The sequence below is a fragment of the Lichenostomus cassidix genome, chromosome 14 (assembly GCF_008360975.1).
Source record: "Lichenostomus cassidix isolate B80296 chromosome 14, HeHo_3.0, whole genome shotgun sequence".
Lineage (NCBI taxonomy): Eukaryota > Metazoa > Chordata > Aves > Passeriformes > Meliphagidae > Lichenostomus > Lichenostomus cassidix.
Window position 1 is genome coordinate 499,673 of NC_139495.1, and position 16,229 is coordinate 515,901.

Genomic DNA, 16,229 nt, shown 5'->3' on the forward strand with positions numbered 1-16,229 from the left:
CGCCCCCAGCCCCGCCCCTCCCGGGGCCCGCGGCGTCCCGTGCCCGCCCCGCACTCGATACCGGGAGCTCCGCCACCGCTTCCCGCGGGACCCGCCCGGCCGTGCCCGCCCCGCTCGGCTCCGTTACTCCGGGCAGCCCCGCGCAGCCCCGGCGGCCGCCGTGGGGCGGCGCTGCGCGGCCGCGGAGCGGTGCGGGCGGGGCGGGCGGGGCGGGCCGGGGCGGGGCGGTGGCGGGGGTAGGTACCGGGGCGGCCGCCCGCCGCCCCATCGGCAGCGGCGCCGGGGCTGGGAGCGCAGCATGGCCCCGCCGGGCCCGGAGGGCGGCCGAGGTGAGGCGCGGCAGGCGCGCTCCCCCCTCGGGACGGGCGTTCCGGGCATCAGACACCGGGAAAGGGGTGGGATGCAGGGTGATGGCTCCGCGGGGCCGGGCGGGACGGGAGCATGCGGTCGCGGTGTGGCGGGGCACGGGGCGGCGGGCGGGCGCCGGTCCCGCGGCCGCCCCCTCACCGCCCGGTTCGCCCGTAGCGGCTGCCACGGCTCCCGGTAAGAAGATCACGGCGCGGCTGAAGCGGACGCTGCCGGTGCGGGGCCCGCAGGCGCCAACGCTGAGCGAGCTGATGCGCTGGTACTGCCTCAACACCAACACCCACGGCTGCCGCCGCATCGTGGTGTCCCGCGGCCGCCTGCGCCGCCTGCTCTGGATCGTGCTGACCCTCAGCGCCGTGGGGCTCATCCTGTGGCAGTGCGCAGAGCTCCTCATGAACTACTACAGCGCCTCGGTCTCCGTCACCGTCCAGTTCCAGAAGCTGCCGTTCCCCGCCGTCACCATCTGCAACATCAACCCCTACAAGTAAGGCCCGGGGGGCTGGCAGAAGGATGAGGGGTCAGCACAGCACCAAAACCCTTCCCGAACTCGTCCTGGTGGTGCTTGTCAGCATCTTCCCCACCATGAGTTTTCCCTTTATGGCACTTTGAGTGCCACATCCCCTCTGTGCTGTGTGGTTTACGCTCTTACCCCTCCCTGCTACCTGCTGAGCTTAGCTCGATTCATTCCACTTTCTGCTCCAGACAGTCCCTGTCAGCTCCTTCGCTTTCGTCAAATTCCCTTCTTCCCAGGACCAAAGTTCCAGGATTACAGTGTCACCTCCTGAAGAATGGAAAGGGGACATCACCCACTCGTCTCTTACTTACCTCTTTCCTTCCTTGTGGGAGATTTTGACATGATCCATCAACAATACTTTTTCTGCTGTCAAATCATGCTTTTAATTGCTCTCTGTTCCGCTGCCAGATCCCCAGTCTGGTCCCCACAGGAATCCAACTCTTTGATGCCTCTTCACAGATGCAGAAGTCTTATTTTCACATACTCTGCCTCCTCAGACTGCCTAACGTGAGGAGCTTGAGAGTCTTGGGAGGACTTTCTCTGTAGATCAGTCTGCTTCCTGTCATCCTTGCTCTAAGATCTCTCCATGGATATAGCTGTGTCTGCCCTCACCGATGTGAGAGATTGGTGTGAGACCTCCACAGGGAATTCTGTCCCAAGCCATGGGATCTGTAGTGCAGTGGGCAGAGCACTGCAGCTGGGTGGTGAGGTGGGATGAGATGTCACTGTCACATTGTCTCCCATGCAGGTACAGTGCCATGAAAGAATATTTATCTGAATTGGACAAAGAGACAAAAAAAGCTTTGGAGACTTTCTATGGATTTTCTGAGGGCAAGTCCAAGGTGCGCCGGTCATTGGACGAGTGGAACAGCACAGGGAGCGAGTTCTTCCAGCAGATCCCTCTGCTGAAAGTCGAGGACTTCTTCAGGACAGCGACTGACCTGTACAGTGGGCAGAAGAGGAAAATAGAGGGAAGTGTCTTTCACAAGGACTCGTCCATCGTGAACTCAGGCGATTCCAATGACATCATTGGCTTTCAGCTGGTGAGTGTCACTGTGCCCTGGCCAGCAAGTTCCCAGTGGGGCAACAAAGAGCTGTTTGGGGTTGGTGTCCCTCTGGCAGGTTTTATTGCCTGCTTTAAGATGGCTTTAAGGTGCACAGCAGTGAAAAGCACCCTGTCTGCTCTTCTGCCCCATGCCTTCATGGCTGCTGCAGATTCACCACCAGCTCTCTGGGAGGGAAATACCTTCATGAAGTCCAAATAGAGTCAGTGCCATCTGTGACCTTTTTTTTGTTCCTGAAATATTTGGTCATATCACTTAGCCCTGAGTGAAAGGTCTTTGATGTGCACTGTAACTTCATACGTGGTTATTTCTGTAGAAGAGAAATGCTATCAGATGCACCATGTAGAATTGCTAATTCACACCTACCTTGTGGAATCCGTGATTTCAGTCCATGTGAAATATTTTTTCCCTTTGTGCTTGTCAGTGTGATGCGAACAACAGCAGTGAGTGTGCCCTGTACACATTCAGTTCGGGTGTTAACGCTATCCAGGAGTGGTACAAGCTGCACTACATGAACATCATGGCACAAATTCCCCTGGAGACTAAAGAAAAATTGAGTTATTCTGCTGATGACCTTCTACTGACATGTTTCTTTGATGGCCTATCTTGTGACAAAAGGTCAGTGCACAGAAAATTCCTGCCAGCTTAACAGCTTATTTCCAAGCCCATAATATGTAGGAATGGAATATTAGGTATTTGCAAATTCCAGCAGGAGCCATTACTAGTTCTGTGAATCTGCCTCCCCCATGCTGTCAATCCCCATTCCCACGTTAAAAACTTCCTCCTAATCTATTAAACTGGATCATACTGCCGTGAAGTTTCAAGTTACTCAGAAAGAGATCCATACCTTCCAGCAAAATAAATTTATTGAAAAGAAATAATAAACCCCCAGGCAGGCCTGATCTGTCTCTGTCAAAACCAAAGCCCATACGTGCTGCCTTTCTCCCACAGACAGAACTGCAGTGAGCAATGTCATGATATTTGATTTCTTCCAGGCACTTCACTCGTTTCCATCACCCCCTCCACGGCAACTGCTACACCTTCAACAGTGGTGAGAATGGAACCATCCTGAGCACCTCCACGGGTGGCAGCGAGTATGGTGAGTGGGGGTGGATTGCACTTACCTGGTGTTCCATGTCAGTTTGCACACATGTAGTGTTCCCTGTCGATTTGCACAAGTGTGTTGTTCCAGGGCAGTTTGCAGAGGAACTGTTTGATAACAAGTGGTTCAGTGAACTGGATCCTACTGGAGCGTGAGCAATGTGTTGGCTGTAGATGTACAGGCTGATTGGGGAAATGCCTGTTTAAACTAGTGCAAACTCTTGCCTGAGAATACAGATAATATCATTGCATCACTAATGTTTTCCAGCTGAAATTACTGCTGCCCAGTTATATAACTTTTGTAAGTGAGTTCCAGCCACGTTCTCGGCAGATTTTGTTTGCTGTACTCAGTGCCACTGAGGGATGTTACTAGCTGCAGGTGCCTTGGTCTGGCTGGGCAGAAGCTGTGCTTGGCTGCTACAGTTCTACTTAAGGCCAGATAACGTTCAATAAACTGTGCTGCCCTCCCTGAGCAGAAAATGTGGCTCTGGCTCCTGGTGTAACTTGCTGCCTTGTCTCTGTGGTTCAGGATTGCAGGTTGTTCTATACATCGATGAAGCAGACTACAACCCCTTCCTGGTGACATCGACAGGAGCCAAGATCATTGTCCACGACCAAAACGAGTATCCCTTCATTGAAGACATTGGCACAGAAATTGAGACTGCAGCGGCCACCTCCATAGGGATGCACTTTGTGAGTAGCAACAATCTCCTTTTCGGGTGCACCTTTGCCTTGGTACAGCTGTCAGTTGGAACTGATGGGGTGTTTTCAGGGAGCCAGTAGCTGGAAGGCCTCTACTTCCCACTCAGAAGCTGAAGTGCCCTGAGGGAAATCCTGTGATAGCACTTTTGTCAGCAAAAGAGGCCGTGGGAAAATCAGGTCTTTATAAACCCGACAGGCCTGGGATCTTGTTTGTTCTCCCTTTTCTTCCACCCCTTGGCTTTCCAGGGGATTTTTGGTTTTGTTTTCATAGCAAAATTCACAACCACAGAAATGTGTTGTCAAGTGCCTCATTTGGATTTAGCCATGAGCAGTGAGTTTCATCCCACGAGGGTGGAGATTTCATTCCGGGGCGGAGGAGCCAGAGCTGGTAGGGATGGCGGCAGCACAAGCCTTTGAATTGCTTTGTGAATGTAAGCCTCGTTTTGTTGGTCTTCTTTATCCCAGCTGAAAAAAACCTTAATGGGCAGCATCTTTGCTTTTGCCAGCGGTGAGCAAGGGCAAGGAGAGCTGCAGTTCCCAGTTTCCCCATTTAACGTAGTTCAGATGCGGCATTTAGCCCAAGGGGATTCGGCACAGCAGCGAAAGCTGTGCCAGGTTCCCTTTCATCTGGATGGGCTGTTAAGTGAGCATTTCAGCGCTGCCTTTCTTCCTGGTGGTCTGGTCAGAACATCAGCCATCCTGCTTATCTGGGTGTGCCGCATCGCGATAGGCCCTGCATTAGAAAAGACATTAAAAAGGGCTGATGTTTTACAAAATGCAGATAGTTAACTGTCTTACAGCTGTCTGGAAAACTGTGGCAGCAACTGCTTGGTCAATCACGATTGAGAGGTTTGGGAACGAGGACGGTGTGAGGACACAAAGTCTCAGAAGTCTATTCTCTTTGTCACCATCACACCATACAGGGACAGTCACTAAAGGCAGAGTCTCAATATTTAGTGTAATATGTTCCTGGCACAATAGGTTTGGACCCTTGCTGTAGTATAAAAAGCAAGATTGGGCACATCTTAGCGTCTGTATTTAAAATATTTGGCATGAGGAGGGGATCCATTTGCATCTGAATGAGGCAGCCAAAATAGAAGCTGGACACAATTTCTGGTCTCAGAACAAAAGCTGGGGATCACTGGCCTGCAGGGAAAGGACACAACTCCAGGGAGCCTGCTGAGTGGTGGGGTCAGGATTGTCAGCACAGAGGTGCCAGATCAATCCTTGTCCCCACATCCAAGGTCACAGAGGAGGACACAGCAGGCGTGTCCCACACAGTGCTGCTGCTGGGCTCTGAATGCAGCATCAGTGTTTGGTAATTGCTCATGGGTTTCGGCTGGGTACTAGGACTGCCCCCCACTTCCAAAAATATTCCAGGATGTTTGGAATGCAAACAAGGCATTGCTTGGTCAGAGTTACAGTGCTTTAGTTAAATATTTAGTTTGGAAATTATTTCAGTACCTGAAGGAACAAGTAAGCTTTTGCAGGAGCATAAGCCACAACAAAATAATTCTATACCAAGGATCGATCATCTGTTGGAAGCCTCAGGAGCAGACTGAGGCAGTGTCTTGGTACTACATTATATGTGGAATTTAAAAGCTAGTTTCAGTCAGTTTTCAGAAGTAATGAATCTCTAATAGTGAAAATCCCATCTTTCTCTCCAAAGAGAGATGTGAGCATCTCTAAAAGCACTGACTTGCACCATACTGGCCCAGAGCCTTCTCTTGCTGCAGACAAAGTGGTGAGAAATGCTCCTATCAGGTGTGGCCTCAGGAGCTGCATTCAGTACCTTAGAGAAAACAAGCCTTTCTCAGGCACCTGCTAAATTGATCCTTTGTTTAGAATTTCGAATTCTAATTTTAAACTCTGTAGAGAAAGACGGGTGAATGGATTCGTAAATGGATGTTTCTCATGGTTTCAGGCCACTGTGTTGTAAAGTGGATAATTAGTGCAGAAAGATAGCAAAGGCAGTCTGCAGGAAGTGGGCCATGGAGCTGGAATCAGATCTCGTGAATTTGAGGGCTCCCAGCCCTGGTTTCACCGAGCTTGCAGGCACAGACTTGGCATGTCAGAGCTCTTTGCTCTGGGCAGAGACTGCAGAATTGGAAAAGGCATTAGCACTCGAGAGAAAGGGTCAAAGCAGCACCTGGAAAAAGGTTTGAGGGGGACACAAACATTTGATTTAGAGTGGATTCAGAGTGGTGCTGTTGAGCACTAGTGGAGCCTCAAGTGCTGTTTACCCACGGCACAGGAGCAGCCAGTGCAACAGCTCAAGCAGATGGAGATCCTCATAGAAAACGGCCCAAAACCCATGACCAACAACCCCTGTCCCTCAGAACACAAACATCCAGGGTAAATGATGCACAGACTGTAAGACTAGGAGAGAACATGCATATGGATTGCTCTGCTTTGAAAAATCCTCAGTGCTATGGTTATATCACCTTGCATTCCTGCAGAAGAAAGACAACAGAGAATCCTGCCAGAGCAGTATTTTGGGAAACGGATATTGGAAACAAAAACAACCCTTGTTTTGACAAGGGATCAACAAATCATTCTAGGTGGCAAAAGGTAAACATGCTGTTCAAAGCTGCCCCATCACATACAGTTTCAATGATGGGATAAAGTGTCACTGAATCCTTTGGGTTCTCTGTGAACTCCATAAAAAAAAAGTTTTGTTTTTTCTGGTTCTCAGACTCGATCTCGCAAGCTGAGCAAGCCCTACAGTGACTGCACAGAGACAGGAGCTGACATACCTGTGGAAAATCTCTATAATAAGAGCTACTCACTCCAGGTAAAGCCATTACATTTGGGTTTATCAGTTGCCTGAAAACTACCTGAATAAAAAGCTTTATAAAAGTCTGTGGTTCAGGACCTAAGACTGGGAACAGTCTGAGCATGGAGTTGTTGCTTTAACTGCTGATGTAAAATGCCACAGCACTTCTTAAAATCCAACTTTTATTCCTAAGTGGTTGCTGTTTGAAGTTCCCTTAGGCACCCTGTTAGATAAAGAGAAAACATGAGCTCATTAGGCAATTTTCAAGCAATGCGAGACTGGAAAATATTGGCCAAGTAAAGGTTGCAGCTTAGTAACCCTTGAAGCCAGAAATTGTGACCTTTAGGACTCCAAGAATAACAGAAACCATCTAATCAGTATCCAGATAGCAGGATGTTTGTTTACAGAGTAAGTTTCCACTAATTTTGCATGGTTTCTGTAATTGGGTCCTCTTTGAGAATGTCAGTTGTTCTGGCACTCTGCACTTGAAGAATTGTACTTACATTAGCTGCTGACAAGCCCAGGTCTAGGCTGAATTTGTATTTTATGGGGAATATGAAATCTGCTGTGATGTAGTGCCAGGTAGGATCACCCAGACATTATCTCAGGTTTGTAATAACAGTACTTCACCGAAACTCAGTGCTCAGGAGGACTGGGACTGGGACCAAAAGGCTTGACTGGGATTTCAAAGAGAAGTTCAGTTCCTGCATGTCCCAGTGTTTTAGCACAAACCACAGCTCTGCTGCCCTGTTAATCCTCACAGCTTCACCTCTCCCAGTAGGCACCACCAGGGTTTGGTGGAAGCTGTGAACATTTGCTGCTGTGAGTCACTTCCCACACCTAGTTGGTGATTCATGGGCCATGTGCCATGGCAGGCCTAAAACCTTCTCCTTGACTCTGTAAAGAGTAGCTGCAACACTAAAGCTTTTGGTGGCTGTAGGGGAAGTGGGGGCATTCACAGAGCCCCCACATATGTAATCCTCAGAGAAGATTATATTCCTATTTCTTGCACTAGAGCCTCAACCCTCCGCATCACTTTCTGCCTGTGTTTGTATTCACTCACAGCAGAGCCTGAAGGCCCAGGGAAACAGGTTTCCCATCCCACTGCTGTTGTCATAAGCAGGATGTTCTTAGGTGCACAGGAGCCTGGACTTTGGTGCTGCCTCTTAGCCCCCAGCTCTGTTTTTTGTGCCTAGATCTGCCTGCACTCCTGCTTCCAGAAGGCCATGGTGGACTCATGTGGCTGCGCTCAGTATGCACAGCCCTTACCCGCTGGGGCTGAGTACTGCAACTACAAGAAGAACCCAAACTGGAGTGAGTATTGAAACACCTCCTATACGGCACGTGCTTCAGCTGCCAGCCCTGTCCCCTGCAGCACCAGCCCACAGCCCCTGCACCCACGCTGCACACCCAGCATGCTGGCATGAGGCAAATCTGCCTTAACCCACTTAAGCCCCCAGAGCCAAAGTACCTCCCTTGCTCACACTGGCTGGTTTGTGAAACTTGCCCTAACAACTTGTCACCTGTGCCCACCGCAGAACAATTGAGTGGAGAGCTTGACCAGGTGAGGCAGTTTTCATGTCTATATCAAGTGACAGCCACTTCTCAGAGTCTTTTGCAATATTTATAGGGTAAATCTTTTTATCCCCGCCGTGTAGGCGATGGCTGCAAAGGCCACCTACACTCCAAATGCCCCACTCCAGCCCAGGTAGCAGGTTTTCTTTCTGGCTTCTCATACCCATCCTGTTCCTCCCTTGCAGTGTACTGCTACTACAGACTGCACGAGAAGTTTGTGAAGGAGCAACTGGGCTGCCAGCAGATCTGCAAAGACGCCTGCAGGTGAGTCCTTGCCACAGCCAGAGGTAAAGCACTGAGCGTGCGTGGGAGTTTAGGAGTTGGAGCTCAGGAGTTGGAGCTCACAAGTGACATCCTGCCTCTCTCTCTGCAGCTTCAAGGAGTGGGCACTCACCACCAGCATCGCCCAGTGGCCATCCACCGTGTCAGAGGTCAGTCCCCAATTGCACTTCACTGGGACAGCAGCCTAGCACAAGGCCCTGAGTATCCCCAGAGGTTCAGCATAAAGGCAGGAGGCTCTGGGGTAGTCAGTAACATTCAGTGATGCTGCTCCCAGAGACCAGTCTGGAGTTTCCAGCTCAGGGCTTCTCCTCCAGGAGTTCCCCATTAAACTGAAATTTGCTTTGGGAGATACCAGCTGGCCTGTCACACACTCAGTTCTGACACCCATACTGGCCCAGAGAGGTGTGGAGCACAGGTCTCTTCGCTGGGATCTCTGCAGAAACACCTGCACCTAGAGACACATTTTCTGTATGTTCTTCAGGACTGGATGCTCCGAGTTCTCTCTTGGGACAAAGGGCAAAAACTCAACAAGAAGCTGAACAAGTAAGTCCCCCTGTGTGTTCCTGCCTTGCACCTCCAGCTCTGATACAATCTCGGCAGCCCTAATGATGGCAATTGGGAAAAAAGCTCCCTTGGAGCAGCCCAGCCCTACTGGTCCAACTGGTTATTTGCATAGTTTTTCAGTATGTTTCATGTTATTGTTTTACTAAACCCTCTGCCTGCCTCCTGCTTCCCCAGGACAGACCTCGCCAACCTCATGGTGTTTTACAAGGACTTAAACGAGAGGTTCATTTCGGAGAATCCTGCCAACACGGTGAGTGAGCATGCTGGTCCCTGCTCAACCCCGGGAGACACAGCATTTCCTCCCACGCAGGCTGGAAGCTTTCACCTGCCCAGGGGAGCAATCCCACACGGCAGGGGCAGGAAGCTGATCTCAGATATGTACCTCTGGGCTGGTCCTGCCCTTTCCAGCTCTTATCTGGGGCCGTGTTTCTGCCTGTCCAGCCCCAAGCCCTGTGCAGGGGCAGCCTGTGGGCTGCCCACAGTAAGCTCAGCTCTGAGCTCCTTCTGAAGCAGAGCCAGAGAGAGCAACAGCAGAGCTGGGCCCTCTGCATTTGGGAGTGCTCAGCAATCCCTGGGTGCGCCAGCTCAGTGCAGTCTCCCTGCCTGCTGTAATGGCACTATGGACACATACCCATTACAGACCAGAACCTCGTGCTCTCTGCTCTTCCAGCTTGTCATTCTCCTGTCCAACTTTGGGGGCCAGCTGGGCCTCTGGATGAGCTGCTCGGTTGTCTGCGTCATCGAGATCGTCGAGGTCTTCTTCATCGACTCGCTGTCCATCGTCATGCGGCGCCAGTGGCAGAAGGCAAAGAAGTGGTGGAACAACCGCAAGCGAGGCAGCTCGGGGAAAGCTCCGCAGGCCAGCGACGTGGAGAGGCAGAGCCACGACAACCCCGTGTGCATCGATGAGGATCTGCCCACCTTCACCACCGCCCTGCGCCTGCCACTGCCCCAGGACAGCCCCCTGCCCAGGACTCCCCCCCCAAATTACAGCACTTTGCGCCTTGAGACAGCCTTCACGGAGCAGCTGCCTGACACGCTGGAGCTTGGCCAGCACTGACACTTGTCACCCACCCACCCAGGTGCCCGAAGAGGTGGGTGCTGGACCCTCATGTCCAGGGGCAAAAGGCACAGATCCAGATGAGCACTGAAGGGCTGTCAGGTCAGACCCTTACTCAGGGATTGAACTGGCAGTCAAAGCTGCCCTGAGCAAAGCTCAGGCTCAAAAGCCAAGGGCTCAGAGACATTAGGAGCTTCAAGCAACATCAGTTCTCAAGTTAATGATGGCAGGAGATGGCTGGAGCAGGATGTGGTGCTAAGCTGGGATGTCTCACCAGGCAAAGGCACACATTAGCCACCAGCTGCACACACCCCATTGCATGTGGGCAGGAATTGCTCCACAGCAGCAGATTGATGCCGCATTGAGCATTAACACTAATTGCTCTCTGCTGTGTGGCTGGACTTGTGGGAAAAACCTCAGGCTGTCAGGAATGCAGCATGGCATTTGTAGGAAGGGCATGACAGGGGCTTCGGTAAGGCACAAAAGAGCATAAAAGGAAAGCTCTCACTTGAATTTTCATTAGAAACCTGATTCCAGTGGTGGCCTGAGGAGCTCTTTTCTTTGAGGTGAAAAGCCAGGACAACCAGAGACAACTTGTTCTTGTGCTTGTAGAGCAAGTTATTACACAGCTGGGGTAGGAAAGCCCAAGTCATCCCCAAAGAATCATCTGAAAGGGCATGAAATCCAGTTTGGTGCACAGTAATGAAGTGCATCTCCTGCAAGTTTGTTCCATTCCACATCACTCAGGCAGCCCTTAAACATAACTTCCAAGGAGCTCGTTAAGTAACTTCCCAGAAGCCTCACAGGGAACTGGCTGCTCTTTTCCTGCTCAACCCCAGGCAAGGACTTCCTCCTGCAGCCACCCAGTGCCCCACCTGCCTGCCCAGGAGCTGGCAATGCCTGGAGGATGCCTTGCCCCACCTGTACCTCATCCACCTTGCCTCCACCCTCTCCCATCCACAGAGCAGTTGTCAGCACCCAAGTTTTACCTCCTGGGCTGCTGCGTGTGCCCACACAGCCACAAGTGCTCCTGGGGCACCCAGCTGTGCTGGCAGCACCCTTCCCCTGGCTCCCCATCCTGCACCCAACTCCCTCCTGCCACAGCCTGTTCTCTGCTGCCTTCAACACCGTCTGTCGATGCTGAGGATGGGCAGAGCCCACTCCACACTGGCTGCTGGGGTCTGTAGAGCCAGAGCAATTCAGACTGTGTGAGGGGTGTCTGAGTGGAAGAGTCTCTGCTTTCCTTTCTCTGTGAGCTTATTTTATATAGGACAGCAAGAATCCAGAAAGGTTCTTTAATGTGCAATAAAACTTATTTTAACTGAGTTATTTAAATGGATGATAAAATGAAAAAATAAAGATATATTTTTGAGTAACTGCTTTGCTCTTTTTTTAAAATCACCACTATATGAGTTACTTCTCTGCAGGCATCCTGAGAGCTGATGGGACTTCTCTGTGCCTGCCCAGAGTACAGCCTACTACAGGGAGCATATTTTGGGGGTCACCTCCCCAGGAAAGCAAGCAAACATCACAAAGTGGGTCATACCACAGTTCTTCCACATCTGTACCTGTGTGTGCAGCAGCATCTAAGGGACCTCAGCTCTCCACAGGGTTTGCTCACAGCTGCTGCAGGCAGTGCTGAGCAGAGGCGATCAAAGCTCAGCTTGATGCTGGTACCTCCCCGCTGCTGAGATGCTGTCTTAGTTTCTTCTTCCCCTCAGGCTGCTCAAGCACCTCTGCCCACCCCCAATAGCCCTCCAGCCCTCAGAGCTTCGTTAAATAAACGAGTGCTAATCATGCAATCAGCCCCCTGACAGGAGGAAACTCCCCCCACATGGCTCTGCGGGGAAGGCACTGGCAGCTGGCACAGATTGGGATAGGTGAGGGGTTTGTGCTTCTAAAGCCTCCCCAGAGCAAACCAAAAGCCTTGAAAATAAACAGAGTGGTACTAACCCTGCATGAAAGTAGGTGTAGGGATTGGTCAGACTTAATACGGAAAACTGCAGTTCCAATAAGGGGAATATCGTTTGATGGAGAACAAGGCTGCTGACCTGTAGTGGTCCAGCAGCAGGAATATCAGGGCTCTCCCACTGAAAACCCAAGATGTGTGCCCTGACAGGTGCTTTTTCAGGAGAACACTCACTTTAAATTCTTTGGAAAAGGTGTTCCACAGGTGCTGTTTGCAGTTACTCTTGGGGCAGGTGCAGCACCTTCTCTCCATGTATGAGTAATCCTCAGAAGGCAGAGAGCCATGGAACTACAGAAATGGTTTGCTCTATCATGAGTTAAACACTGAGCTGTGCTGGACTTCTGAGTCACCTCAAACACAGAAAACCACTGGGGACAGCCTGAGAATCAGGACTGGTACATGCTAAACATCATAAACCCAAATGCTCGATAAACTCAGCTTGGTGTTTATGGGAACAACAGGCTGTAAATCCATGGTTCAGCAACATCTCTTCTTCCACCGCAGTGGCTGTGGAGTCAGGTGGAAAGCTTGGTCTCTTGTCATGTTCCCAGCAGTGTTCCCAGTGCTCCCAAGAGACTCATGGCAAGTGCTGGGAGCCCAGCCAGCCCCAGTCAGGTCTTGAGAGCAGGCAGCTCCGCACTGGCCAGCAGCCCCACACTCACAGCACACTCACTGCCTCCCATCCCCGGGATACAGTGCCCAGTTCTTGGGCAGGGATGACAATGACCACAGACCTACAGACCCACAGCTTCAGCTTCACGGCACCACAGGGCTGCCGGGGAGAGGCTGCAGTACCTGAAAACACAGTGAAGTTGCAGGCAGCATCGCAGGCACGGTGCTGCCTTGGCAAGGGTCAGGCTGGGGAGAGGTGTTGAAACCAACCTGCAGCAGCAGGTGCTGGTGACTCACGGGAAAGGCTGCCGGCAAACAGGGACCGGCAAACAGGGACTTTGGGGAGAGGAGGCACAGCAGGAGAACCTCGCTCTGCTCCTCTGCAGCTCCTGAAGCAGCCGCTGCCAGAGGGGAGAAAGCAGGATGTGATGGAGGAGCTGTTGGGGGAAAGTGGCTGAGGAGGAGGAAAATCCATCTACACAAATATTTTCTGGGCGGCAGGAATGTGCCCGTGTGGGGGGTATCTGCCTGGAGGGGTGACCCCAGACTTCCTCAGAGTGGAAGGAAGGGGTAGCTGCCCAAAGCTACTCCCAGCAGATGCAGCCAGGTAGCACCGACAGGGTTAAAAACTGCCCAGGCCCCTTCCAGAGAGGTGACATCTGGGTGACATCCAGTGGTCCACAAACAGGTTTGGGAGTTAAATGCCTCATTAATGTAAATGGGGCTGGGCTGGGGAAAGGCATCTCCAGCACATGCCTATGGAAAATCCGTCCAGGCTCTGAGCCTCTTGTGCTCAAGCCCAGCTCTGGGGAGGCCAAACACAGGCTGGACAGTGTGGGTGGTTCAGTTTTACTCCTTCACATTCAGGGCAGGGTGAGCCAGCACCGGACCTGGGCAGTTCCGGAGCAGCTCCTCACACTGAACACCTGGTCTGAGCCATCCCCACCAGCCTGGCCTGTGCTCAGCACTTTGGGAGCATTTTCCAGCAGCTGGAGCATCCCCAGCCAAGGCTAGGCTGTGGCAGGGGAGCCACAGCAGCACTAAAGCAGTTCCAGACAGCGTGAGTCAGAGTTTGACCCACGGCTGCTGCAGGCCCTTCACAGTGACATGCCGTGACACAGCCCCAGCACTAATCCCGATGCTGGCATCTCCCAGCAAACAGGACGGACCGGGATGTGCAGAGTCCTCGCCAGCTGCCCACACCTGCTGGCACACAGCGCTGGGCACAGCAACACACACTGCAACGAGACTGAGTGAGACAGTGCCCAAGGAAGGAGGGGAACAGAAACAGCAGGCCAGCCTGGGCATTCCTATCCAGGACACTGGACTGAAACCTGCTGTGCTACTCCAGCCATGGGCAGCACTGGGCACGGCTCTCATTCATGCCACGCAGCTGTTCATCCCTCTCCAGTATGCTCAGGATGACCTGGCCCTGGCGAGCTGGGGTTGGCAGTGGAGGCACTGGAGTCAGTGGTGGTGGTGGGCAGGGGCTCTTCCAGTCCTCCCTGTCCCTGTTCCTGTCCCTGTCCCTGTCCCTGTTCCTGTCCCTGTCCCTGTCCCTGTCCCTGTCCCTGTCCCTGCAGCCACACTGCACCAGGGCTCTCCCCTTTGGCCCTGGCATGGGCAGCTATGGGCTTGGGATGCTGACCTGCAGCCATACCTGCTCCCTGGCCTGGTTGTAACACAGCCTGAGGGAAACGCATGTGGCCCCAGGGCTGTGCACAGAGTGTTCCTGCCTCTCTGTTCTCTGCAATCTTCATCCAAACCTCGACACTTTCCTGTAACCCTCCCGTGCCGCCTTGTCCCTCCCAATCTTATGCTTTGCCTCAGTTTACCTTCCAGAAGGAGCTGAGAGGGAGCTGAACCCTGTCAGGAGCTGAGCCCCCCTCACTGCTGGGCATGCGGGTGCTGCTAGCCCTGCAGAGCTCTCCGTGTGATCCCCCAGGACCATGGTGGCACTGTGACCCTGGCAGTCTTGCCATCAGCAATGTCCCCAAGCAGTGAGATGTGAAGTACAGGAGAGGACACTCCGTGGGGCCAAGTGACAAAAACCCAGCCTCAACCCACAAAGCCCAAGGAACTGAGCCAGCCCAGCCCCATCCAGCACCAGGTATGGGGTATGGGATACGGGGTCACATATCTCTTTTCCACTCATGTGCTTTGTCCAAAGGTGTTTCTAGGATTAAAAACATGTATATTTATTCACCTGCAATAGCACACCGCAGTCCCGGCAGGATGCCATCGCCCAGAACACAGCGGAGCTGGGAGCTGGCTGGAGCCAGGGTGAATCACCCTGTTGTCACAACGCCTCTCACTCCTGTACCTTCCTTCTGGGTTTTAAGACCTTCTCACCCAAGTTTACATAACCAATCCTCAACAGTACAAGCTGTTCCCCTGGGTAGACATGGGTAATCACTCTTAGTCTTGTTATAAATCAGCTTGTTATAAAATGTCATCAGTCACAAAACAGTTCACATTTGCCCCAGAACATGGGAGAGGACCATAAAACACTAGCCCAGGACACCTTTACAGTGCTGCATCCTGCTGTAGCCATGCTGGCACTCTCTGGCCTTTACCAGGGCATCCTGAAGGTGTCTGGGGGACTGAACCCCACCTGAGCTGCCACATTCCAGGATGCTGAGCATCAGCACCAGAGATATTTTTTCCAGTATACTTCTACAGCGGAAAAGGCAGATGAGTGCAACTAATTCTCTGCCACAATTAGTCACAGAGCTGGTCAGGGGAAACCCCACAGGTGACAAACCATCCCAGTGCTGCTCTGAGGGCCTGCCCAGTGTCATCTGCAGGTGGACAGGGACTCTGTGCCCACTGTCACCACACTGAGGCTGAGGAAGCTGGGCTCCAGTGGAGTTTGCCCCATCGCTCCCTCCCTGTAGCCACAGCTTGGCTGGCAGAGCCACACACACAGCAATGCCATAGCCCAGTGCCCGACTGTGACCAGTGACCCCTCGCTGTGGCTACCTGCTCACCAAGCTGCGCCAGGCCAGCCGGAGAGCCGCGGGGCCTCTTCCCTCCCCTCTTCTGCGGCTCGTAAAACAAAACCAGTCTGGGTTTTACTGCCTGATCTTTGTAACGCAAACACAGGTCAGTTAACAGGTTTTACACAGCGGCTCCCAGCACGGGGTGGCTGAGAGATGCTCGCTGTCACTTCACTGGGATTTTACTGGTCACAACTAAATGACTCGATTTCGTTTAGTGATGGTGTGTCTCTGGAAGGGCACGAGATAAACCTGGCAATTACTGCACTGGGTAAGTGAGTGGTGCTGCATAGGAACAGAGGATGCCTGACTCCCTCAGCCTCCCTGTGCTGAGACTGCAATGCCTGAACCAGTGCTGGGTGGGTGACAGTGGCAGGGACAGGGACCGATGGGGACTGGTGGGAACTGACAGGAACAAACACCTCTGCTCTTCTTCATCTGTACATCCAGACCTAACAGCTTCCCAGCAAAATTCCTGCTGCCTTTGTACCCATTGCAGCCACAACCACCAGCAAAACATTTTCCTTCCATCAGACAGATTTAGGAGCAGTTGATATTTTTGAAACACGGTGAATTGGGCAGATGGAGCCACTTTCAGAGCTGATTTTCCCCACGGATCCGGTGTCCCAGGTGTATTTAGCTGCT

The 16,229-nt window shown here is 52.4% G+C and overlaps 1 protein-coding gene across 1 annotated transcript; it reads left to right on the plus strand.

The window, feature by feature from the left end:
* Window positions 1–175: 175 nt before the first annotated feature.
* SCNN1G (sodium channel epithelial 1 subunit gamma) lies at window positions 176–11,380 on the plus strand. The gene is made up of 13 exons (XM_085074214.1): window positions 176–329; window positions 526–850; window positions 1,629–1,923; window positions 2,369–2,562; window positions 2,940–3,043; window positions 3,575–3,738; window positions 6,443–6,541; window positions 7,720–7,837; window positions 8,284–8,362; window positions 8,472–8,529; window positions 8,862–8,923; window positions 9,119–9,194; window positions 9,615–11,380. Exons 1-13 carry the CDS (start codon window positions 299–301, stop codon window positions 10,002–10,004), a joined length of 1,995 nt encoding a protein of 664 aa, XP_084930340.1. The 5' UTR covers window positions 176–298; the 3' UTR covers window positions 10,005–11,380.
* Window positions 11,381–16,229: the final 4,849 nt, after the last annotated feature.

Coding starts and splice junctions, on each gene's coding strand:
- SCNN1G (XM_085074214.1), top strand. CDS start 299: ATGGCCCCGCCGGGCCCGGAGGGCGGCCGAG. Junction 330..525: donor GGGCCCGGAGGGCGGCCGAG/GTGAGGCGCGGC, acceptor GTTCGCCCGTAG/CGGCTGCCACGGCTCCCGGT. Junction 2,563..2,939: donor GGCCTATCTTGTGACAAAAG/GTCAGTGCACAG, acceptor GATTTCTTCCAG/GCACTTCACTCGTTTCCATC.